The sequence below is a fragment of the Achroia grisella genome, unplaced genomic scaffold (assembly GCF_030625045.1).
Source record: "Achroia grisella isolate CSIRO2021 unplaced genomic scaffold, CSIRO_AGI_Agris_v1 utg483, whole genome shotgun sequence".
NCBI classification, from domain to species: Eukaryota; Metazoa; Arthropoda; class Insecta; order Lepidoptera; family Pyralidae; genus Achroia; species Achroia grisella.
The window spans coordinates 1,879,367-1,906,994 of record NW_026712886.1 but is presented as its reverse complement, the minus strand read 5'-3'; the positions used below and the strand labels follow the sequence as shown (position 1 = coordinate 1,906,994).

The 27,628-nt window shown below is 42.6% G+C and overlaps 1 protein-coding gene across 1 annotated transcript; it reads right to left on the bottom strand.

Annotated features, from left to right (window-relative positions):
- Positions 1 to 57: 57 nt before the first annotated feature.
- Positions 58 to 27,364, bottom strand: LOC131845754 (uncharacterized). Its single transcript, XM_059194845.1, has 29 exons — positions 27,138 to 27,364; positions 25,090 to 25,208; positions 23,380 to 23,585; positions 21,851 to 22,046; positions 20,537 to 20,652; positions 16,224 to 16,431; positions 15,744 to 15,863; positions 15,268 to 15,414; positions 14,938 to 15,113; positions 14,784 to 14,868; positions 14,434 to 14,728; positions 14,087 to 14,385; positions 13,626 to 13,779; positions 13,458 to 13,545; positions 12,410 to 12,836; positions 11,721 to 11,860; positions 10,237 to 10,495; positions 9,911 to 10,063; positions 9,641 to 9,826; positions 9,282 to 9,560; positions 8,999 to 9,213; positions 8,322 to 8,491; positions 7,545 to 7,708; positions 6,654 to 6,787; positions 4,020 to 4,539; positions 3,288 to 3,436; positions 2,578 to 2,688; positions 1,569 to 1,671; positions 58 to 928 (listed from the first exon to the last, which is right to left on the bottom strand). The coding sequence occupies exons 1-29, from the start codon at positions 27,245 to 27,247 to the stop codon at positions 768 to 770; spliced, it is 5,490 nt and encodes a 1,829-aa protein (XP_059050828.1). The 5' UTR covers positions 27,248 to 27,364; the 3' UTR covers positions 58 to 767.
- Positions 27,365 to 27,628: the final 264 nt, after the last annotated feature.

Here is a 27,628-nt window from a genome sequence, read left to right as displayed (position 1 = left end):
AAATGATGATGATGATGATGATTTCAGACAGCACTTTTTCATTCAAACTTACAAACTTACAATAATATGATTTATATCACGAGATTCCTAAATACTGTAGTGCGGTGTTTCCCAATTAGTGGTACGCGTACCCCCAGGGGTAAGTGAAGTTGCATCAAGGGGTACATGCGGTTATTAGTAAGACAAACATACACACTCACAAACTTTAACATTTAGAATATTAGTGTGATTGCTACAATAAGGGGTACGCAAGGTTTGAGGTCTTTTTTGAAGTGGTACGCAGCAAAATCTATTTGGGAACCACTGCTGTAGTGTATACATAACACAGTATATAAATCGTACAGTATTTGTTATCATTACTATAAAAGCTTTTTTTTTAATTCAAATAATTAAGTACCGATTTTTGTAATATTTTGGACATTCTAAGTACACAATTTTGTTCAGATAATATACTTTGAATAAACAAAATTTTTGAACAAAAAAAACTGTTAAATAAAGAGAGTTTGGTAACGTGAACAAAGTTTTTAAAATTAAACGGTACAGTAAAATGTCGAATGAATGAATGAATTGAATGAATCCAATGAATGAATGTACAGTCTTATACAAAGATTACATTGATTTTAGCTTATAGCCAGTGTCAAAACAACTTCGGTACTAGCATCGACCGGAAATATACATAGTCATACTAACCTGCTGTAATTTATTTAATTAAATTCATTCACTCATTCCTCATTCGGTCTTTCATTCATTAGTATAATTAAACCAATTTACGCTTCCATAGCGACAGCTTTGTCTTTATGCGTGGTGTCGATAGACTCGTAGCCGTACTTGATGAGGAAGTGGAACTGAGGGTCGGACGCCAGCTCGGCCAGTTCTGGTGCTGTCAGGATATCCTCCACGGGCGGCAGAAGAATCTCTAGGTCGCCACCTGTGTAAACAAACAACAGTTTTTTATTATACATTTTGGACAATATTTTTAATTTTTTATGATGTTGCATTTAACTCCTAAATTTTCAGTCTTCTTTTAACAGGCCGTCGTCAAATTTTCAGTCTTCTATTAACAACGGCACAAACATTTTTATCCATGAGTATTATTGTTTGTGGTCCGGTTTAGTGTTCAAAATCACCTTAACATCGTAAGCCAGATTATATTAGAGTCTATCGCAGATTCGATTCCTCGCGCGCGCATTTGTTGTGAATTAAAATAAATTAAACATGTTTATCCATGAGCATTATTTCGAGACCCTTTCAAGTATCGGTCTGGACGTTTTTCCCTATTTTCAATGTATGTAATTACGAAAAAAAACTGTATTTGTTTCAGTTGCCTAGTACCCATAACACAAGCTTAATTTGTGGCTAGATGGCGCTGTGTGAATTATCCTGAGATTATTATTTTATTACCAACACTGAGAGCTATATTAATTTATAAGACAAAAGACCATTTTCTGGTCAGCTAGTATTTTTTAGTATTTTTCAAATAATCTCAGTTATTTTTAACCTAAACAATAACTTCGAAATAATTTTTGTATAAAAAAAGCCAAAACTGAGAGAGAGAAAACAGTGCGTACCCATGACATGCACGAGGTCGACTAACTTGAAGAACAGCTTATCGTGCAGCTCGTCCCGAGTATCACTGCCCCACTCGTCCCGCCGGATGCTCGCACACCACACCTGTCGCAGACAAACAAACAACACCTCGCTAGAATAACTCGCCTACTTTATTACCCCACTACGGCAAACCACTACATCAAATACATAATGTAAATCATAACCCTTATTGGTTATGATTTACATTATGTATTTGATGCATGTAATTGCAGTAAGTACATAAGATGCCTACATAAGATGGACATATATTTGGTTAATAGTAACATAAACATAAGATGTTGACATGTTTTATGTGTAAGTAAGTTTATATTGTGTTAATTAAATAAATAAATTTAATTGAATATATTTGGTTAATAGTAACATTAAAAAAAAGATGGCATGTACAATATTTTTTGTGTCAACACTTATGGCGGCGTGGTGGGCCCTTTCGTTTGTTTACTGTAACGGGTTTACGTTTGTTTAATCACATAACCTTATTATTGTTTAACTTATATTGCATATATAACCAATATATATTGATATATTCAAAAAATTTGAGTGCTTGTTGGTAATGGTTTGTATTCACACACTTAAACTTAAAAATGTAAACTTACAAGGATTATTTAAAAGAGCAACACACAAGTTTCTTGCTCGTTCTTCTTGTGATGAGACAGCTTTCCGAACGAGCGGTAGATAAAAAAAAAATTATGACTATTCAAAAGTGCTTAAATTAAGTTTATTTGAATAAATGATTTTCTATTCTATTCTATAAAAAAACACATGTACAATATTTGTGTCAACACTCGGCACCCTTTCGTTTGTTTACTTTACTTTACGTTTGTTTACCACATAACTTAAATTTAAGTCCAGTGTAAATTACGACATATGCATGTAGTAAAAAACGGTTATTACAATATTAGAAACAGACACCAATTTTATTTATATGTATAGATTATATATTGAATATAATTATATTTGTATGGTGCATACCCTCAGGCGGAGGTCGTCCCTGCGCTCCATATCCTGTACATGGTCGGTGAGGTCCAGAGCCTTCTTGTAGTCGTATTCAGTCAGCGTATCGAAATCTGCTTCTATGTACATCTGTAATTTTTTTAATTTATTTATTTAGTATAGGAAACCAGGGCTATGTTATACATATGTTGACCAAGTTATAATACACTAAGTTACTAACAGCCTTTCACAAATAACAATCTCTCAGCTGGCTGACTCACGCCCGTCCGTCAATTGGACGACGAATTGCTCCACTTTTGGGACCTTCAAGTCGCAAGTGATCACGTCGTTGCAAACGTACTGTCTGACTGTTTGTGTACAGACGGAGGGCGGCGGTCTGATGGACTGGCAGTCTAGTAGATTCCTACTTTTATCCCTAACTGCAGCCTGAATTCTAGTATTTGTCGCAGTATAGAGTTTGGCCTGCATTATGACCCGGTCGACCTGCGGTGTCATATGCAGTGATGGGTGAACCCACTCACTTCGGGTCGTCCGCTGGTCCTTTTGCTGGGCTGCTTCATTCTTTCGCTCGCGGAGCCGACTTAACACCGCCACGTCACGTAAATGACGTGAGCCCGTCGTCGAGCCCGTGGCTGATGTGAGGCACGTTACCTGCACGAGGTCCTCGGGCGACGGCACGCGCGCGTGGAGCCCGTCGTCGAGCCCGTGGCTGATGTGAGGCACGTTACCTGCACGAGGTCCTCGGGCGGCGGCACGCGCGCGTGGAGCCCGTCGTCGAGCCCGTGGCTGATGTGAGGCACGGCACGAGGTCCTCGGGCGGCGCCACGCGCGCGTGGAGCCACGTCGTCGAGCCGTGGCTGATGTGCCGCCGCGTTACCTGCACGGGTCCTCCGACGCCACCGCGCACAGCTTCGACGTCGACGCCAACGTCTGCGGGCAACACGAGGTCACTCAGGCGGCGGAAGCGCGCGTGGACCCATCTTATCACGTGGCTGATTTATTCATGTATATTTAAATCCTTAAAACCACGCGCGCGTGGTTTCGTCGAAACGTGGCTGAATAGATAAACGTTACCTGCACGATTTATATATATAATACACGCGCGCGTGGAGCTCGTCGAGCCCGTGGCTGATGTGAGGCAATTTATTCATAAATAATAAAAAATCCGACGCGCGATCGCTCGTCGAGCCAATGTTCTAGCCGCACCAAAACTATACAGATTCTGATAAAGAAATCGGATAAATGATAACGATAGAAATTTCCGATTAAAACGCGCAAAACATAACGCCAGCGTCTGCGGACACACACGGACAGTACAGTCGACGGAAGAGATATTGACCAAATGCTATCATTATTTTTTGTTATAACATATGAAATCGTTATCTATTACATGTGTATCAATTTATAAAAAATATTGATTTTAAATATAAAAATTTTAAATAAATGATATGATTCTATACGAGCGCGCAGTTCCCCTGCGCGGCGAGACATGCGAGCAGCGCGTTTAAATACAGTTCTGTCGCGCGGCGATGATACAAGCATAGAGAGAGACATCATTGTTTTCTTTAAAGCCAACCATATAAAGCGCAGCCACTTCTCATCCAAAGCGCGCAAAGCGCGGCGAAAGCGCTTTAACAGGCGCGGCGGCGCGCGGCAGGTGTCGCGCGGCGATGGAGTGCAGCGCGAGCGCGGCGTCGCGCGACGGCGCGGCCGCGAGCCAGGCCCGCAGCCGCGGCCACTCACCATCATCCTGCCGAGCGCGCGGCTCTCCTGCGCGGCGAGGCGTGCGAGCAGCGCGGCGGCGCGCGGCAGGTGTCGCGCGGCGATGGAGTGCAGCGCGAGCGCGGCGTCGCGCGACGGCGCGGCCGCGAGCCAGGCCCGCAGCCGCGGCCCGTACCGCGCGCCGAGCCGCCGCACGCACGCGCCGCGCTCCGCGCCCGACCGCGACCACAGCCACGCGAACGCGCACTCCGCCATGCCCTGCCACCGACCGCGCACCCGTGAGTGGTTACATATTGTGTACAAAGATAGCAGGCGCCGTCCGTCAGTCACGTGAGGCTCGAAAGGGGGTTTGACGAGTCACGAAATATACAAGGGGAGAAGAGGGTCTAGTGAGACATCACGTGTATTTATTTTATGCCAATGAAAAACGATCTGCAATCTTTCCGTCTAGACATTTTTATTATGGTCCTAAATTTCAGAATAAAATAAGATTATACTTAAAGATAATATTCTAAACAATTTATGATTCCTTGTAGATACTAAAATACACGTGATGTTGAGTCAAAGAAAGAAGGGTGATAGTTTTAAACCTCACCACGTATCACCAAAAGGGAAGGGAGGTTAAAAAAGGCTTAAAAAAACATCACGTTTTTAATGGACGGCAATAAAATAATAGAGAGAGATAAAAGGGTCGACACTTGTCAAGTATAGTTTGACATTAATTAAACTACATATCGCTGACTCTACATAGAAAAAGTACGCTCCGCATTGGTACGAAACCCCAGCCACACGAACGTGCACGCACTCCGTCATATCCTGAGACATGGATTTGTTTACTTATGAAGGATTACACACTTGTCTAGTATAGTTTTATATTAATTAAGACTGGCCTTTATAGTTTACACTGTTGTATATATCTAATAAAATAACAAGACAAGTTATGGACAGACAGAAAATTCTTGTGTCACAATGAAAAATACCATACTTCTCCGTAAAGGCTTGAACGATTTTTATGAAATTTTATATGCATATTCGATAGTTCTGAGAATCGACTACGTTTTTCATACCTCTTATCGATAAAAATTGTACACCCACATTTATTCTTTTATGTTTTAAACATTTTTTTTTACAATGTGGCATTAAAAATTACATATAACCCTAAATTTTCACTCTTCTACCACCAACCACCAATCCCTATTTTTTTAATAGCAATATTAGTGTTTAATTATATAGTATAGAGGAAGTATGAAAGTGGCACCGGTGTCAGAGAGGTTGAAGAGTAATCGTCTATCATGGTATGGACATGTAATGCGTAGGAACGAGGATAATATTTTAAGAAATATGTTACAAATGAATGTGGATGGTTATAAGGGCAGAGGAAGACCAAAAAAGAGATGGATGGACTGTGTGAAAGATGATATGGTAAGAATGGAAGTAAATAACGCGATGACTGCGAACAGGGGTGAACCAAATAAATGGGATAAGGAAGAAGCAGATGATGATGATTAGTGTTTAATTATATAGTAAAACAACATTTGCGGAGTCAGCTAGTATTACATATAAATAATTAATTAAGTAAATAAAATATTATTATTCAAGTGACCCTTAGGATAATGAAGTTACCAAAATAGACTGATGAATTTTTGTGAGTACAAAAACTTCATCGCTCTAATTTGGTGGAATATGGGAAACGGATATGATATAAGTGTTCAAACCACAAGGTTCTAAGGGTACTATAAACCAAAACACTACACTCGTGTATATAAGGTTTATTGGTCGGTTTCAAATACAAGCACATTTTTTTTTTTTCGGACTACTCTAATGCTGTTGGCCGTAGCTGGCCTTTACAGCTTCACCGGACGTTATGGGGCGAGTGCAGATGGCACTCCAAACCCGCGGAAGGACTTCTGTAACGGCTCAACTCTCACCTAACGGATACGACTTTAGTCTGAGGGCACCGCTCGGAGTTCAAACCTCGGCTCAGGCCGTCGTAATTTCGATCCCCGTTTGAATTGGACGGGGGATCGATCGGAGGGGCGCCCTGGGGCGCCGGTGTACAAGTACAAAAAATGTTGTTCTACAAATGACTTTCTACAAAACGAAACGTTAGCGTGTTTCAATTTTGTATAGCAGAGAGTGCATGCAAACAATACTATTTTATGGATTATAATCTACTTTAACAATAAGGTAAATGTCATATCAATCAGAAAATATGCTAAATATATAAGGCTATATCAAAAGAAGGACGCACTGAAATTAGTCGTTCTATTTGTAAAATTGAATTCTGATGTAATTTACCACTTATGACTAACTTTTTTTTAAACTAGTTTTAATGTGAAATTATCAAGAATGGAAAAGTAAATTAAACTTACCTCGTCGATGTACTTGTCTATGTAAGTATATAGGCGCTCCATGTCATTGGCTTTCATACACATCTCTATTAGCATTTCGAAATCCTTGAATTTTTCCGCCAATGCCGCAGCGCGATCGATTTGACCTTCCTCTACTAAAATGTTATGCAGAAAGAAATTATGATTATTATAATTTAAGAGCATTTGTTATAGAGTTTAAAAATAAGTAATAGAGTAGTTTAAAGAATAGAAAATCATTGAAGTAATCATTGAATAAGTAGTATTAAGTAATCATTGAATACATTGAAGTACTTTTAAATAGTCATATCATTTTTTTTTAATCTACCGTTTATTCGGAAAGTTGTTTTATTGCAAGAAGAACGAATTGGAAACTTGCGTGTTGCTCTTTTAAATAATTTTATTGTTACATTAAATTTTTAGGTTGAAGTGTGTGAATATAAACTACTAATTAGTACTAATTCAATGAAATACTCAAATAGAGAAAATATTAAATATACAACCAATTGGTTGACCAACTGAATAAGAGTAAATCAGTCGTAGTGATTACAGCAGACCAGTATTTACGAGCAGCACTCGTTCACGAGCATGACGGATGAGCCAGCCATCATTGCACTCGACTATGTATGGCTATGACCTGGCCCACCACGCCGCTATGTGTCTGTACATTTTAATGAGCATATGACGGATGAGCCAGCTTTCACTGCGCTCGACCATACTTTAGGGAGCCCAGTGACCCGGATGTCTATTGGTGGACGTCTTCCGGGCTGCGATGATGATGATAATGATGATGATGATGGTGATGATGATGATGAATGAGCCGGATACTACGCATGACTAGGATCCGGCATGACTAGGATTTACAATATATTGTGGGCGAGTGTGTGGACCGACCGAAGGGTTGTATGAGTTGCGTGCGCATGCGGCGGTAGTGCGGCGCGTGTGCCGCAGCGGCGGTGGTGGCGGCGGCGTCGGCCAGCACGCGGTCGGCCAGCGCGGCCGCCGCCTCCCACAGCTGCGCGCGCACCGTCGCGTCCGGGCACTGGCGGCCGCACTCCCTGATGACACCGCGCCGGGTTCAAATACATAAACGGTTCGGTATATTAACAAGAACTAACAGTAATAAAACATAATATATATATTGAGACAGTCTCGGTGGTCTCGCGGTTTAGCACATCGCTTTATTTCTGATGGTCGTGAGTTCGATTCCTCGTACGGTGCAAATATTTGTATACATGAGTATGATTGTTTGTATCGATCTGAGGTGATTTTCATGTATATTACGTACGCATTAAAAAAATTAAGTATTTATAATAATTGTTTAGTACCCATAACACAAGCTCTGCTTACCATGGGACTGGATGGCGCTGTGTTAATTATCCAGGCTTATTTATGTACGATTGGAATTTAACTTTATTTTTCTACAATAAAAGTAACCTAAGTTACTCCTTATTACATCAGCTACCTGCCAAAAAAAAGTTTGTACAAAATCAGTCCAGCCATTTCATAGATTAACGGGAACAAATAAACAGACAGACAGACAAAAATTGTAGAAAATGTTATTTCGGTGTATGTACCGTATTTATATTCATATGTATGTAGTAAAAAACGGTTATTTCAATATTACAAACAGACACTCCAATTTTATTTATATGTATATGTATATATTACGTGAGTGCGCGTCGGTGTAGGTCGACCAGCGCGGGCAGCAGGGCGCGCGGGGCGGGCGCGGAGGGCGCGGGGCCGGCGGCGGCGGGGGCGGGGGCGGCGGAGGGGGAGGAGGGGTCCGGGGTCTGCGCCTGCCACTGCGCGCGGCACCGGTGCATCTCCGACAACACATTCTGTAACATTATTAAACAGTCAATGTAAACACATCTAAAGCCTCGAGTGAGAAAAACATTTTAAAACTGAACTATTTGACATTGAAGATACTATTGTGACACACAAAATAAAATAATCATGCAACGGTGCCCTATTATAAACTAAAAACAATGGCGACTAACACGAGTAAGCACACGCTTCAAAGCACTCGCAGCACGCACTGTCACGGTGAGACACTCACCGTGACCAGCAGGAGCGTGTCGCGCGCGTATTAGAACACGCAATCATGCGGCGGCTAAAACACACGCATTCATCGTGACCACACCGAACACACGCGCGTACTCGTAAGCGGCGCGTTAGGCGGCGGGCACGTACGCGCGTGACACTCACCGTGACCAGCTAGAATGTCGCGCGCGTGCTCGGCGCGTGCTCGGCGGCGGGCGGGGGCGCGCGTGACACTCACCGTGACCAGCAGGAGCGTGTCGCGCGCGTGCGGCGGCGCGGCGGCGGGCGCGCGTGACACTCACCGTGACCAGCAGGAGCGTGTCGCGCGCGTGCGGCGGCGGGCGGGGGCGCGCGTGACACTCACCGTGACCAGCAGGAGCGTGTCGCGCGCGTGCTCGGCCGCGGCGCGTGCGGCGGCGGGCGGGGGCGCGCGTGACACTCACCGTGACCAGCAGGAGCGTGTCGCGCGCGTGCTCGGCCGCGGCGCGTGCGGCGGCGGGCGCGGGCGCGCGTGACACTCACCGTGACCAGCAGGAGCGTGTCGCGCGCGTGCGGCGGCGGGGCGGGGGCGCGCGTGACACTCACCGTGACCAGCAGGAGCGTGTCGCGCGCGTGCTCGGCCGCGGCGCGTGCGGCGGCGGGCGGGGGCGCGCGTGACACTCACCGTGACCAGCAGGAGCGTGTCGCGCGCGTGCGGCGGCGGGCGGGGGCGCGCGTGACACTCACCGTGACCAGCAGGAGCGTGTCGCGCGCGCGCGCGGCGGCGCGCGGGGGCGCGCGTGACACTCACCGTGACCAGCAGGAGCGTGTCGCGCGCGTGCTCGGCCGCGGCGCGCGCGGCGGCGGGCGGGGGCGCGCGTGACACTCACCGTGACCAGCAGGAGCGTGTCGCGCGCGTGCTCGGCCGCGGCGCGTGCGGCGGCGCGCGCGCGCGTGACACTCACCGTGACCAGCAGTCGCGCGCGTGTCGCGCGCGCGCGCGCGGCGGGCGGGGGCGCGCGTGACACTCACCGTGACCAGCAGGAGCGTGTCGCGCGCGTGCGGCGGCGGGCGGGGGCGCGCGTGACACTCACCGTGACCAGCAGGAGCGTGTCGCGCGCGCGCGGCGGCGGGCGGGGGCGCGCGTGACACTCACCGTGACCAGCAGGAGCGTGTCGCGCGCGTGCTCGGCCGCGGCGCGTGCGGCGGCGGGCGGGGGCGCGCGTGACACTCACCGTGACCAGCAGGAGCGTGTCGCGCGCGTGCTCGGCCGCGGCGCGTGCGGCGGCGGGCGGGGGCGCGCGTGACACTCACCGTGACCAGCAGGAGCGTGTCGCGCGCGTGCTCGGCCGCGGCGCGTGCGGCGGCGGGCGGGGGCGCGCGTGACACTCACCGTGACCAGCAGGAGCGTGTCGCGCGCGTGCTCGGCCGCGGCGCGTGCGGCGGCGGGCGGGGGCGCGCGTGACACTCACCGTGACCAGCAGGAGCGTGTCGCGCGCGTGCTCGGCCGCGGCGCGTGCGGCGGCGGGCGCGGGCGCGCGTGACACTCACCGTGACCAGCAGGAGCGTGTCGCGCGCGTGCGGCGGCGGGCGGGGGCGCGCGTGACACTCACCGTGACCAGCAGGAGCGTGTCGCGCGCGTGCTCGGCCGCGGCGCGTGCGGCGGCGGGCGGGGGCGCGCGTGCTAGCGCTCGCAGGAGGCGGGCGGCGCGCGTGACGCGGCGGTAGAACACGTCGCTGGGGGTGAGCGCGCCGGCAGCCAGCGCCGCCTCCACGCTCGGCTCCTCCTCCGCCTCCTCGCCGCTCTCGCCGCACACCACCTGCGATATACCTCCGATACCCCTAACGATTCTCACATTCATCACTGGTGAGTAAAGTTGCTACTTATATTAAGTAGCATCTCGTAGTGGACACGACGGAATTTGTCAGTGACAAACTCTGATGCATGATTTAACAATACATTTAATTTCGCCCTTTGGTATTTTACAAAGAATAAATTTAGAATAGTAACTAGCCGTGAAACGATTAGATACTGTAATAAAAAGTACATAGTAATATCGAGTAACTCAAAGGTATACAAATAATAAATATTATAACACTTGTTCAACGCAATTAGCAAGAACTACGGTTACAATGTTGGCTTTAATACGTAAAATAAACTAATACTTGATCAATTTAAAATAAAATCCGGCTCGAAGGATCAAATGTTAAAACTACACGTCGAAAGTGTACAATAAAGCAAAACACTATAACTGTGTGATTAGTAAAAATCACGAGATCTTATCACGTTTTATATTTATTAAGTTTCCGATATTTCGGCAGTGTTTCAACCGCCACTTACCATGATCACGGGTAGACTGATCAATCCGGTCAATGTTAAGATCCCGTGATTTTTACTAATTATACATATAAATAATGACCACGTCAAATATAAAACATTAGTCTGTTTTATTTTAGTGTGTATAGACAATTACAAGGATTTATCATAAGAGCCGTTTGATCTAGGTACAAAAATATAGTGACATGGTCATAAGTTTTTTAAATCATAAAAAGTCCAAGTTTAGTAGCCCATACCATAGTTCGAATTCGAAAATTAGAACCAATTGAATATATAGTTAAATATTTTATCGATAGCTATATTCTTTGTGATATGGTAATTGTAAATCAACAAGTAGAATAACAGATTGGTACCAGTGTACGTTAAATCACTTTATCTAACGTCACGTAAGTCAGGTAGTACTTGTTAAAATATATCGTCGGTTAAATAGAAAAACGGCAGTATTCAAAATGTACATTTTTGTCTTGTTTTGTCGACAAGCGTTTAAAATGGTGGTAGATAAAAAACAAATTGTTATGACTATTCAAGTGCTTAAATTACGTTTATTTGAATGAATGATTTTCTATTCTAATGTTTAATTAATTTTGTAATTTATTTTGATTATTATAATAAACACGCAGTATACACTCAAACGTCGTACCTATCATTTGCCTAAGAACCACCACTTTTATATAAATAGGATAAGAATAGATTTCGCTAGACGGTACCTGGTATATGGCGGCCTCGATGAGTTGTCCGTCCGCGCCGTGGTGCAGGCGGCGCAGCGTGGTGGCGGCGGCCAGCTGCTCGGACAGGTGGCCCAGCACCCACCACGAGCTCACCACGCCGCCGCCCACGCCCCACTCCTCTGCGGTCACAACATCAATCAATACGATCGATCGACTACTTTATGAAATCGATGCGTATCGTAAACGGTGTATAGTCCCGTGATGAGACATTTAGACAATCTAGTCTTTTATATATGTCTGAACATAAATTTTGATTATAGTAAACACGTTACTTAAGTTTATTTTTTATTTTAGGACGTCTTATTATTATTATTTTGAGAACTGTTGATTCGATCTATTCGATATCGAATTAAAGACATTGATATCTTTCTTTATCGATTAGAGCGTGCGGCTTTTAATTTTGCAAATGTCCGTCGTTTGTCGTAGCGACTGAGAAGAGAGAGAGAGAGAAGTGGCGGTATGCGCGCGCCAGCTGTATTTTTCGGATGCATTACAATCTTTTCTTTTAAATAAGGTTAAAATTGTTTAAAAAGAAGTCACGGTTTTCCGGACACAGATCTGTGACACGGTAATACGGTTTAAGAGGAACAGATCTGCGTCAAAACGTTCGAAGGGTTAACTCATCGATGAATGAGTCGGAGGGGTCAAAGACGAGGGTCGGTACTCACGCGCGGAGACGAGTGCGAGGCGGTCGACGAGCCCGGCGGCGCGGAGGAAGTCCAGGAGGAGGTCGAAGGCGCGGCGCTTGTCTGCGAGGTGCGCGGCGGGCTGCAGAGCGGCCGAGCTGCCGAGCGCCACGCGCGGCGCCCCCCGCGCCCCCCCCCGTGCCGCGCCCCGCGCCCCCGCCCGCCACCGCGGGTCGCCGGCCGGCATGTCGTCCAGCAGCTCGGCCGCCACGCTCACCACCGTGCGGTCCAGCTGCGCGTCCACGTCGCGCTCCGCACCCCCCGCACCCCCCGCACTCCCCGCACTCCCCGCACTCCCCGCCGGGAACAGCTCCTCCACGAGCGCGCGCCACGCGCCCGTCTCGCGCCGCAGGTAGAACAGGAACGCCGTCTTCAGTTTGCCGCACGCGTCCGTCGTCACCATGCTCACCTGTATTTTACCGAATCGCTACTTCCGTTTGACCGAATGCAGAACCGAGCGGCCAGAATCGTTATCGTCGTCTATGTGACAGACTCGACCTATTGGCTCTGCGGCGAGATATTGTATAACTTTGCATTCTCTACCGCATATATCACGGGAAATGTTCTGAAGAATTGTTCGGATTAATAACAGCTACTAAGTTTCACCACTGGGTGGTACAGTGGCCAGAAACAAAAATACCATCCTGATCATCTAGGTGAATGGAGGTACTCCACAGTACGGTTTTCTAGAAACTTTTTGCCATGCACAACCACATTGTGGAATCACCTTCCAGCAACGGTATTTCCGAACCGATATGATATTGAAACCTTCAAGAAAAGAGCTTATTCCTTTTTAAAAAGTCGACAAGGTACTTGCAATAACCCCTGGTGTTGCGTGTGCTTATTGGCAGCGGTAATCACTTACCATCAGGTGAACCGCATACTCGTTTGTCCCGTATTATAAAAAAAAACCACCTGTATCGTTCTTTATAATAAACCTTTTGAAGTACCAAATTATATTGTAGTCATTCTAATTTACCAATATCATTATCGATTCGTTACTTGAAATGCCAGATGATATTGTACTCACCTCGTGCGGATCGATTTCGTACAGGGACAGATTGCCGTCGTACATGTCAGAGGGACACGGAGAACCCATAGGGCTGTCGCACGACGCTCTGCGATCGATAAAAAAACCGATTAACAGTTTGCTGTAGTTATTGAGACTTTAAAAGTAAATTATTTTCGAAACACTCACTGTTGCGGTCCTAGGCTATCGGTGATAGAAAGTACGAGAACACCATGCTTCTTGCTGAATAATAATGGAACTCCGTTGCACAACTGTGCTCCCAGTATTCGGTCGCCATCACTGCCCACATCGATCACTTCCGCTTTGTCATTCGGCACTGTACCTGCAAAAATAATCTTTTATAATGTCGTTTGACAGAAATTTGGTATTATATTACTTAGTTAACTATAAATAAAATAAACAGAAAAATATTTTCGGTTTGGATCTGTCAATGTTTTCATACAGCGACAGGATTTAAGAGAGATCAGTTGAAAAGGGCACTAAAGGAGCGAGTCACCGCCAACGACGTCACGAACGGGTCGCGCAGTTACTTTACGTGGGCTGCGGAACACTATACATTGTACTACAGGAGTAGAACGGCAGGAGGCGCGGCACACTGCACACTGCACACTGCACACTGTACTACGCACCGGAGAGGAGCGCGAGGCAGGCGGGGGAGTAGAGCAGCGCGCGCGGCCCGAGCGGCAGGAGGCGCGGCACACTGCACACTGCACACTGCACACTGCACACTGCACACTGTACTACGCACCGGAGAGGAGCGCGCAGGCGGGGGAGTAGAGCAGCGCGCGCGGCCCGAGCGGCAGGAGGCGCGGCACACTGCACACTGCACACTGCACACTGTACTACGCACCGGAGAGGAGCGCGAGGCAGGCGGGGGAGTAGAGCAGCGCGCGCGGCCCGAGCGGCAGGAGGCGCGGCACACTGCACACTGCACACTGCACACTGCACACTGCACACTGCACACTGTACTACGCACCGGAGAGGAGCGCGAGGCAGGCGGGGGAGTAGAGCAGCGCGCGCGGCCCGAGCGGCAGGAGGCGCGGCACACTGCACACTGCACACTGCACACTGCACACTGCACACTGTACTACGCACCGGAGAGGAGCGCGAGGCAGGCGGGGGAGTAGAGCAGCGCGCGCGGCCCGAGCGGCAGGAGGCGCGGCACACTGCACACTGCACACTGCACACTGTACTACGCACCGGAGAGGAGCGCGAGGCAGGCGGGGGAGTAGAGCAGCGCGCGCGGCCCGAGCGGCAGGAGGCGCGGCACACTGCACACTGCACACTGCACACTGCACACTGCACACTGCACACTGTACTACGCACCGGAGAGGAGCGCGAGGCAGGCGGGGGAGTAGAGCAGCGCGCGCGGCCCGAGCGGCAGGAGGCGCGGCACACTGCACACTGCACACTGCACACTGCACACTGCACACTGCACACTGCACACTGCACACTGCACACTGCACACTGTACTACGCACCGGAGAGGAGCGCGAGGCAGGCGGGGGAGTAGAGCAGCGCGCGCGGCCCGAGCGGCAGGAGGCGCGGCACACTGCACACTGCACACTGCACACTGTACTACGCACCGGAGAGGAGCGCGAGGCAGGCGGGGGAGTAGAGCAGCGCGCGCGGCCCGAGCGGCAGGAGGCGCGGCACACTGCACACTGCACACTGTACTACGCACCGGAGAGGAGCGCGAGGCAGGCGGGGCCCGAGCGGCAGGGCGGGGCAGTAGAGCTAGCGCGCGCGGGCCGCGAGCGGCAGGAGGCGCGGCACACTGCACACTGCACACTGCACACTGTACTACGCACCGGAGAGGAGCGCGAGGCAGGCGGGGGAGTAGAGCAGCGCGCGCGGCCCGAGCGGCAGGAGGCGCGGGGGGGCGGCGGCGGTCCATCCCCGCAGCGCCACCAGTGACGTCACGCGCGGTTCGGCCATCTCCTGGAGCGACACGTGGGCTGCGCACACAGTGCATTACCATCATTATCATCATCGTCGTCATCATCACCACTACAACATCTACTATCAACCTCATCATCACCATTGTCGTCATCATCTCCCTCACCAACTTCATCATCATCATCATCATCATCATCAAAAGTAATATTTTTAATTGCAGTAGGAAACAAGATGACGATCCATCTGTCGACGACAACGATACGAACGCATACATTAATATCACACTAAAACGTATCACAGGGACGGTAACACCATTCTATATCATGCAATCAGTCTTCCAGACTATGAACATATTTGTTAAAATACATTTGTTTTCAACCATCATTACCTATAGCGTATCTCAACTCCGGCGACCTGGCGATGTTAACAGTCGCGATGAGTAGTAGCACGCCGTCGGTGCCGCTCGCATGCACGTCCAGAGCCATTATCTCCAAGCTGTTCAGGTCGCCTGGAAGAATAGACACGAAATAAAGTGGCTGCGAGGGATATGCTTGAGCTATTTAGAAGTAAAGTGTTGTGCTGAACCGATAGCCTATTGAGGTTGTCAAGTAGTACTATAAAATGGGGAATCCGCCTGCAATAATCATACGCTGGCGAGGTGAGAAAGGTGATAGGATCAGCATGGGATCAGGTCAGTACCCATCGTAATAAATCCTTCAGGAAATAACTGTGATTCGTCCTTCTTCTCCCGTGACTCAGGCAAGCAAGTAATGCGCCGCACGTAGCGCGAGGTTGTACTGGTGGCGGTGCAGGCGGTCGCCACGACGCTTGCAGCAGCAGCACCTGTACGTGGTGTACCGGGCTGTACCTGGTGCGAGCGCGTGGTGGTGGTGGTGCAGGTCTGCGAGCGCGCGTCGCAGCGCCAGCTGGTGCAGTCGCTCGCCGCGCCAGGCCTGCAGCAGCGGTCCGCCGCCGCCGCCGCCGCCGCCCGAGGCCACCAGCACCACACACTCGTCGTCATCTTCGCGCGCGGCCGGCAGCACCACCACTCCCACCAGCTTCTGCACACCCACACCCTCCGTTGTCCACCAAACCTCATATTACTTATCACGAAAACTAAAACTTACCAACTAAATCCACCGACAGTCGTCACACTTACAAACTTATTCCATAGCTCACATCGACACTCTATACATACATACATACATATAAATAAAATTGGAGTGTCTGTTTGTAATATTGAAATAACCGTTTTTACTACATCCGTGGCGTAGTTTTAAAGATTTAAGCATACATAGGGACATACAGCGACAGCGTCTTTGTTTTAGACTATGTAATGATTCTTTTACACACAAAAATGACATAATGCCTGATGGTATTGCCTACCAGTCAACCATCGCGTTGATCAGAGATAGTAAAGCGGTGCAGTTACATAGGCGATAGTGACTTTCTAAGTAATTTCTTAACATCCTCTTTCTATCTACCTCATTGTTCTGTGGTGAGGACAGTATGGTGATTAAAAAAGAATCTTATGGTGATCACTAGCTTTTGCCCGCGGCTTCGCTCGCGTTAATTTATCCCCTTAGGGGTGGAATTTACCAAAATCCTTTCTTAGGGGATGCCTACATCATAGTAGATTTATGCATGCAAAGTCTCAGCCCGATCGGTTTAAAATCGACAAAGTTTCATACAAACTTTCATCCCCTATTTTATCCCTTTGAGGATAGAATTAATCAAAATCCTTTCTTAGTGGATGCCTACGTCATACCATCTGCCTGCATGCCAAATTACAGCCCGATCCGTCTAGTGGTTTGGGCTGTGCATTGATAGATCACTACGTCAGTCACCTTTGAGTTATATATATTTAGATACTAGCTGTACCCGCGACTTCGTCCGCGTAAATAATGAAAAAATATTTAACTCAATTAACACAATATAAGTCAAATAAATAAGTTTCATCGTTTTAGCTTCAAAAATGATAAAAAGTAAAAATAAATATTTAATCAATAGGCTAAAAAATAAATTTTAAGTTTCTAGCTTTAAACATGACGATACATCTATATAACCTTGGATCTACCCTTTCAATCCTCTTGCAACCCTTTTTCACATTAAAAAGTAACCTATGTCCTTTCTCAGGATCTAGTCTATCTATGTCTGTTTCAAATTTCAATTTAAATCGGTTCAGTATTTTTGGCGTGTAAGCGAGACAAACAGACAAAGTTTATAATACATTATATAGACACATTTATAATATCAGTATGGTATTTAATAAACTAACCCTAAAAAGACAAAGAAAAAAGTTTAATCGTTCTAGCTTCCACGACCACACAATCAGCAAATTTCCACAATAACTTTCGTTCCCTATTTTATTTTACTACCCCCCCCCCCCCCCTCCCCCTAAGAGTAAAAATTTTACAAACCTTGAATGTCATATTTATTGATATTTAAACAACAGCCTAAAAATGAGTCTCAAACTTCTAGTTTTAAAAAATGACGATTCTTCCATACAGCGTACCATTGCAACCCCCTTACAATCCTTTTTTCACATTCAAAAGTACCCTATATTCTTTGTCCGGATGTAAACTAACTGTGTACCAAATTTCATTTCAATTTTTATTTTGTTTTGGAGCGTAAGACTGACAGAAAGACAAACAGAGTTACTTTCATAGTCATAACATTAGTGGGGTATTTAAAAATCTACCCCAAAAAAACCAATGAAAATAGTTTCATCGTTCTAGTTTCAAAAATTACGAATTAACATAATAACTATCATCCCCTATTTTATTTTACCCCCTTAAGGGTAATTTTTTTACAAACAATGAATGTCATATTTATTTATATTTAATCAACAGCCTCAAAAATAAGTTTCAAACTTCTAGCTTCAAAAATGACGATTTTACATAAAAACTTGCATCCCCTATTTTATTTTACCCCCTTAAGGGTAATTTTTTTACAAACAATGAATGTCATATGTATTTATATTTAATCAACAGTCTCAACAATAAGATTCAAGCTTCTAGCTTCAAAAATGACGTGTTTACATAAAAACTTGCATCCCCTATTTTATTTTACCCCCTTAAGGGTAATTTTTTTACAAACAATGAATGTCATATGTATTTATATTTAATCAACAGCCTCAAAAATAAGTTTCAAGCTTCTAGCTTCAAAAATGACGTGTTTACATAAAAACTTGCATCCCCTATTTTATTTTACCCCCTTACGGGTAATTTTTTTTCAAACAATGAATGTCATATGTTTTTATATTTAATCAACAGTCTCAACAATAAGATTCAAGCTTCTAGCTTCAAAAATGACGTGTTTACATAAAAACTTGCATCCCCTATTTTATTTTACCCCCTTACGGGTAATTTTTTTTCAAACAATGAATGTCATATGTTTTTATATTTAATCAACAGTCTCAACAATAAAATCAAACTTCTAGCTTCAAAAATGACGTGTTTACATAAAAACTTGTATCCCCTATTTTATTTTACCCCCTTAAGGGTAATTTTTTTACAAACAATGAATGTCATATGTATTTATATTTAATCAACAGTCTCAACAATAAGTTTAAGCTTCTAGCTTCAAAAATGACGAATTTACATAAAAACTTGCATCCCCTATTTTATTTTACCCCCTTAAGGGTAATTTTTTACAAACATTGAATGTCATTTTTATTTATATTTAATCAACAGTCTCAAAAATAAGTTTCAAGCTTCTAGCTTCAAAAATGACGATTCTTCCATACAATCTTTCATCCCCCCTTTTAACCACTTACAACCCTTTTTTCGCATTAAAAAGTAGCCTATGTCCGTTCTCAGGGTCTAGACTATCTGTATACCAAATTTCATTCAAATCGGTTCAGTAGTTTTGGCGTGAAAGCGAGACAGACAGACAGAGTTACTTTCACATTTATAATATTAGTTTTGTCGCAGCACAAAAATATATTTTTATCGTTTCCGTACAAATAATAATTTTACAGTATTAATCTACAAACCAACATTTTGTTTCTTACAATCAGCTAAATAATTTAAATAGTTCCATAATATATGGCACAATGAAAAGGTCATTTATTTTATAAAAAAGACAGTTAGTTTTTATTTTAGTGAAAAATAAGAAAATTCTATTTTGATACAACAACCATATATTTATTAATACCTATACTTTATTAATTTTGTGTTAATGCTTTTTAAATAAACACCCACACATTATTTCTGTATAACCTACAAAAATGGGCAAATAATTTAATTTCGGATAGTGCCACACTACAACATTCTTTAAAAAAATGTAAATAATAAAATGTGAAGAAATTGTGATTGTTATTAAGTTTTTTTTTTAAGATTGTTAGAACAGGGAAACAACATTTGACATTTATTATTATTTAACATTGGACATTGACTTTAATTTTTGTAATTTATATTGTAAAACTTTAAGTTGGGCTAAACTGGGCTTGTATCCAGAGCCGTAAAACAAATTAATAAAAAAAATCGCCAAATTTGTCTCGCAATCGGCCAATTTCAGGTTTAAAGAAAAAACACATACACACGATATACGATTTTATCATAAAAAAGTGTCAAAAAACAATATTTTCACTAAAAGTCAACGTCATGTTTCCGGCAAGATCTTTCGTTTTACATTATGTTATCTGTGGTTTTGTTCTCTGTGATGGATACCTTATTGGCGCAAACGCACGCGATGTGTTGATTGGTTGTTAGCTAGTGAAATGAAAAGATGACGAATAAGGATTCAACCGCATAAAGATAACCTTGTATTTCCATTTTGAACCCCTTACAACCCTTTTTACGCATTAAAAAGTAGCCTATGTTCTTCCTCTGCGTCTAGACTATCTGCGTACTAAATTTCATTTAAATCGGTTCAGTAGTTTTGGCGTGAAAGCGAGACAGACAGACAGACAGAGTTACTTTCGCATTTATAATATTAGTAAGGATTTAAATAATTTTGACACAATGTGAATAAATAATAAACGATTTATTTATACATATTTCAACTTTGTTATTTGAAATAGTGTTCGAGTATATCGAGTGTAGAATCCCCAATATTTACGGAACTAGGTACGACACGAGCATTTCACATGATTTTTGTTTTGTCACTCTGGAGATAAATCTGAAGGGTGCCGAAGGTTGACAGTGTAGGCACATAATAATATAACATGGTACTCACTGTTTCTGCATGGGCAGGCATTGAACCAAAGAATAGCAGAGAAACCCGTCGACCAATGCCGCCCAGCCAACCGCTCGGCGGTCGTAGTGTACGACACGTAACCGTAGCTCGGCCATCTATATTTAATACATATATTAAATTTTAAATTCTTTCATAAATCAGTACTGGAGAACACTTTCATTTTTGACATGGAAAAAGAGACGGGGGGTAATCATGGGCGAAGTCGCGGGTACAATATGTTACAATATTAGGCTTCTTAATAAAAGCCGAAACTTTGCTAACCAATTTATTAATTACTTAGCTACTCTCCCCGGATTCGCAGGGGTGTACACTGTACATGTATTATACATATAAACCTTCCTCTAGAATCCCTCTATCTATTTAAAAAAACCGCTTCAAAATCCGTTGCGTAGTTTTAAAGATTTAAGCACATACAGGGACGGACAGACAGCGACAGCGACTTTGTTTTATACTATGTAATGATATATCTAGCATACTCATTAGTTCATTACGAACAATATTTGTTCCGACAACATAGACAAGATTTTTATTTTTTCTTATAATCATAGATACAATTACATAGTCAACTGGATAACTCAATGTATTGATAGAAATATACATATTCAAAATAAAAAATTATTATCAAAATTGGTGCAGAACTGTGTAATTAAACTTAAAAAAAAGTGGGTAACAAGAATTTTTTTAAAGTAATTATTTGCTTTGTTTAGTTAGTCTTAGTATTACATAAGGAATAAAATTAGTTAGTTTTAAATTTTTAGTGATTAAAATAGTGTAAATGACTGTTATAGAAAGAAAATGAATTTTTAGTTCGCTAAGTTCCGTCGGATATCCGGCTATTCGGTCACATGGCTGGCCGAATATCCGGTATCCGGCCAAACTGCTATCCGTTTCATCTCTAATACATATATCAATTTGTCTTTTCTAAGCGTCTGGCCTAGTGAATTACAACTTTGAATAACGCCCAAGAAGTGTGATAAAATCTATGAGAAAAAGGTAAATAAAGAGGTTACTAACCTAGCCATAGACTATCTAGTGATGTCCAAAAACATGATTAAAAAATCAATAAACTCACAAGAGTCAGATAAATGTGTTCCTATTTATTTTTAGTGAATTATTTGACGATAACGACTACGATAAAAAGAAACTCATTCTTGTCAGTTCTTCTCATCTCGAAATCATTCAGAACTGACGGTAGATATGACATATCATAAGAGTCTATAATAGACCTTCATGAATAGAGATATTTTTAATAAAATGTCTGCTTACTTTGGAATAGTATAAAACCTCACTCACCTATAACAGCTGGGTTGAGCAAGACAACAGTGCAAGTAGTAGTGGCGAGAACCAGACCAGATCGGGAGTATTCACCGAGCTGTTCACATTCCTGGCCAGCCAGTTCAGCTGACACGTCAGTGTACACTCCTTCCTGACCGATTGACGGCCAGTACCGCACAATACCCTCAGGTGATACACCAATACAGGACGGCATCTGTCATTTAAAGCAGCAGGCCTATTAAAAATTATATATTGATATGTGAAGCAAAACCTCATTTTAACAATTTCCAGTGGTGTACAAGTAAGTAATGAAGAATAACAGATAAACAAAAATATATTTCTGTTATATACTTAAGTGGGTAATTTGTAAAAAAGAGTCGACATATATCAATCTGGCCAGTGTGATATGTGCTTCGAAAATTATGTGTTTTAGTGCGTATATAATAATTTCTAATCAAGATATAATTATATAAAAACACATTTATTACAATTAGGTTACGAACACTGATTAGATTTTTTGATTTTTTTTTATATAGCATATGCTGGTGGTCACTCTATTCTCCCAAATTTGAATTTAAATGAAATAGTATTATTGTAAATATGTACAACATTAAAAAAAAAATACGAGCTGAGTTTCTTGTCAGTTCTTCTCATCTCAAAATCATTCCGAACTGACGGTAGATTTGACATATCATAAGAGTCTGTAATAGACCTACATGAATAAAGATATTTTGAATTTATTTGAATATATACTTATAATTACCATTTTTACGGAAATTGTGCCGACGAAGCCGTATGAAATTTCACACACTTATGGTTTATTTAGAGGAGTGCAGTATGCTAATATTTTTATTAATTTCATTCTCATTGGATCAATTAAAAAAAAAACATTACACACATTACCTATGTACAAATACCTGATTTTATACACACTGTATACTGTTTTGGTTATTGTTAAAGTGTATGGTCAAATTGGGAATAGATTAATATTGTTTGTGTTTAATATCACTTGTTTTTTTTTTCTTTTAACTGTGATGGTGGCAAGCAAGCATATTAACAATTATCGCGCGGCAACACCGTTGCCTAGATACGACAGAACAATGAAACAACAGGTCTGTCATTCGAGGCCGAATCACATTGTACATACATATATATTATTGTAAATACTTTTAATTATTATAAATATGTACATTGTCACAATACATGGAACACATTACAAACACAAATAATAACGGCCCCAACATAGTCGCTAAAAGAGTGTTATGTGCGCATTGCCGACTTCTAAGAAACCTTCATATTTTCTTCTTGATGAAAAACCTCATCCTTTTGTCTGTTGAGAAAACCTTAATGAATATTAATTCAATGAATGTCCCCATAAAATACATAATATGGTTTATTTGAAAAGAATACGAGCTGAGTTTCTTGTCAATTTTTCTCTTCTCGAAATCATTCCGAACTGACGGTAGATTTGACATATCATAAGTAATAGACCTACATGAATAAAGTAAAATATATTTAAAATTGGAATAGCACTGCAGCGTAGTGACCTGCGGGCCGGGCTCGTCCTCGTGGCGGTAGAAGAGCGCGAACAGGTCGGCCTTGTGCGCGAGGTCTGTCTGCGGCAGCGTGAACTCCCGGGCCGCGCCCGCGCCCGCGCCCGGCTCGGGCTCCCGCGGCCACGCCACCACGCGCCGCCCGCTCACCACCCAGCACCACCCGCACGCAGACACGCGCGCGCTCACCTCGCCGCTCGCTGCCGACCATACACACATACTCTATGAGGGTCACATAGTTGGAATCGAGTCACAACGCGACCATCCTGAGTGTTCATGACTCAGGTCCTCACCGACATGCTGCCCACCATCATGAAAGGAGGACTAGTGGCCGAAAGAGGTGGTATATCGACGCTACCGTGACATATTGCCGTAGTCAGTATCGTGACCATACCGACAATTTGAATTTACATTTTATTATTTCTTATATATTAGTCTATAAGTTATCTATACATATAAATAAAATTGGAGTGTCTGTTTGTAATATTGAAATAACCGGTTTTTACTACATGCATATGAATATAGATACGGTACACATACCAAAATAACATTTTTTATAATTATTGTCTGTCTGTCTGTCGGTCTGTTTGTTCCGGCTAATCTCTGAAATGGCTGGACCGATATTGACGGGACTTTTTTTGGCAGGTAGCTGATGTAATAAGGAGTAACTTGGGCTACTTTTATTTTAGAAAAATAAAGTTAAATTCCACGCGGAATTTTTTGGATATCATCGGATTCCGGACGAAGTCGCGGGAACAGCTAGTTTATAATATAGACCATGTAGCCTGAATTAAATAAATAAATACATCTTTCATGTTCCTTCTTGTTATGTACCTGGGACAGCGAAAGACAGGCAGCCCAGTAAAGATAGTTGTTGCCTCAATGAAACAATAAGTCACGATGATAACTTCCTCATTACAAATAATTAGACAATAACATAAGTTACTTATACAGTGTATATCATTTCACTATATATTTTTATATAATAAAATCAGTGTGTAACAAGCGATCAATATGTGACATATCTTTTATTTATCATCCCCATAGATGATCAAAAGCATTATTATCATCAAGTGTCGGAACAACCCCTACAGTATATAAAAAATATATAACTGACCAATAATTTAACTTTGACCTTATCATTAATATCATACTAAATTCATTTGCCCCTCCTATCGATCCCCTGTCCAATTCAAACGAGGACCGATGTTACGACGGCCTGGGCCGAGGTTTGAACCCCTAGTGGTGCTCAGACTAAAGTCGTATTCGTCAGGCGGGAGTTGGCCTTCAGCCGCTCCATAAGTCCTTCCGCGGGTTTGGAGTGCCATCTGCACTCGCCCCCTATCATTCGGTGAAGCTGTAAAGGCCAGCTGCGGAAAACAGCATTAGAGTAGTCCGAAAAAAACTAAATTCATTAAATGTACCAAACATTAAGAAAATATTAGAGTAAATATATTTTTTATTTCAGTTAGTTTGTTAGTTGTTGTTAATTACTATTTTAGTAGTAAATATCATCATCATCATTGCCTTGCCTTTATCCCATCATTTGTGGTCAGCGCAGTATGTCATTCTCTTCCACTGCTCTCTATCGGTCGTCATATCTAAACATACTCTTCTATTATTCATATCATCTTTCACACAATCCATCTTTTCTTTTAGTAGTAAATATAAATTAATAAAATTATAGAAATGAATATTACAAACCAAATGTGAGTGTTTCTGTGACTATCACTGGAAGTGGCGTGCCATAAGTTTCCACCGTACATATTGGAGTCTTATAGATCACATCACCGCTTGGGTGTCCAGAGGAATGTAGAAATTTACTGAAATCAAAAATAAATTCTTCTTAATTGTTTCCTCACTGCTGAGGATTGTGACTATACTATCTTGTCGACCAGGTGTCGCCATCTGCTGCGCTCAGATGCCTGATGTATTGCATTATGAATATTATATCATGTGAATTAAAAAAAACTAAGTCTTTTGTCTATATTCCCAAACATATCACTAGTGCCTGTTACCTCCTTCCCACTCTCGGGTGTGTGGCACTGCAGTCACTACAGAGTTTTCACTACTACACTATCTCACTGTGGATACCACTTTGAATTTGTAAGTGATACTCACAGAATATCTCTATTGCTCTACACATAAGCTGCATTAAAGTGGCACTGCAGTTGCTATAGAGTTTTACGGAATACCAATGTACAATCTCACCTTGGATACCACTTTGAACTTGTAAGTGATACTCACAGAATATCTCTATTGCTCTACACATAAACTTCATTAAACTATTTATTAAGGAAATATATTTTTACCTTAAAGAGGTTATATGTTTTTTATAGATGAAGATTGAATAATAATAATAAATAACCCTAGACAATTAACACAGTACCATCTAGTACCAGAGCTTGTGTGTGTCTGTGTGTGTGTGTGTGTGAATGCTTAGATATTTTTTTTTTAATTCCATACATAATATACATCGAAAACACCTAGTTCCATGGTAAGCAGAGCTTGTGTTATGGGTACTGGACAACTGCTATGAATACTTAGATATTTTTTTTGTAATTACATACATAATATACATAGAAAACACCCAGACTGATACAAACAATCATAATCATGAATACAAATGTTTATACCATGCAAGGAATCAAACCCACAATCATCAGAAGTAAAGCTGTGTGTTAAACCACTAGACCAGTGAGACTGTCAAATGAACATTACAAATACAAACTAATGGTATATGCTAGTTGAGCAACAGCAGTGTGAAGATGAAGTTAGTGAGCTCAGCAAACCTATTGTGATTAATTGAACAGAGATTAACCAGAATGGTTTTTAGGGTGTACTCTGTAGATGTGAGAGAAGTTATCTCTGAACTCCTCACTTTAACAATTTCCAGTGGTGTACAAGTAAGTAATTAAGGATTACAGATTAACAAAAATATATTTCTGTTATGTACAGTGGGTACTTTGTAAAAGAGTCGACAGATGTCATTCTGGCCAGTATGATTTGTGCTTCGAAAAATATGTGTTTTAGAAAGTATATAATAATTTCTAATCTAGATAAAATTATATAAAAACACATTTTTTACACATATATATACTTATAACAGAATACTAAATATTTTTTTTAAATAAACTTAATTTAAGCACTTATGTATAGTAATAATATTTTTTTTAATCTACCACTCATTCGGAAAGCTCATCACAAGAAGAATGAGCAAGAAACTTGTGTGTTGCTCTTTTAAATAATCTTTGTAAGTTCACATTTAACAAGTCGAAATGTGTGAACACAAACTACCAACCAGGACTAATTTATTATGGTTAAATATAAGTATACAATAAGATTAAATTAGTTGTAGTGATAAGAGCAGACCAGTCCCTACAAGCAGCACTCGTACATGAGTATGACGGATGAGACAGCCATCCCTGCGCTCAACCATATTTTAGAGATACAGTAGATATGAAGGCAGACGAGATGACAGAACACTTTCTTCTCAAATATTCAAATATACTTCGTCTGTCATACCAGCCAATCAAGTCATCGATTGCAAACGTCGTTCTAACAGGGTTATATTAGATACAGTGGTAGAACATGGTTTGATAAGTAAGAACCCTGTCCTTGCCTCTGGATCATTGATACCATGTGCTAAATTCCTGAAGAATTGTAATGGGCTTGACTTTATACTCATGCCATAATAGTGTATACCATCAGAGCAGCCAGCTGTAGTTCTAAAATTAAAAAAATTCAGGCACCTTTGGTTCTTTTTAGCAGAAGGCGATCCGATAGGTCTTCGCCCGGATAATGATTGACGAACTCGTGGTGAAAATGGGCTTCTCAATCCACTTGTATTACCAAAATCCATGTTGTAATACCGTAAAATAAAAATAATAACCTAAGAAACTAAAATTATAAAATAAATTGAATTCTTTTCAACATGAAAAGACAAAATAAAAAAAATTAAAATCAATAATTTCGGTTAGATTCGCTCATGTAGAGTTGACACTGATTACAGTTTGACATTGACAGTTTCAATGCGACACGAAAACCTCGACATCACAACACTCAAGAAAGTTAATTGTAGTGATTATTTACTTAGTTGATAAAATTAAATTTTAACAATATTATTAAATAATTAAAATATATAACAAAAATATTAAAAAATTTGGTTTGTCTATATTGACAAAACGTAGTTTTAAATATATAATTAGTATAAATCGGCATTTTTGTAATGTCAAGATGATCT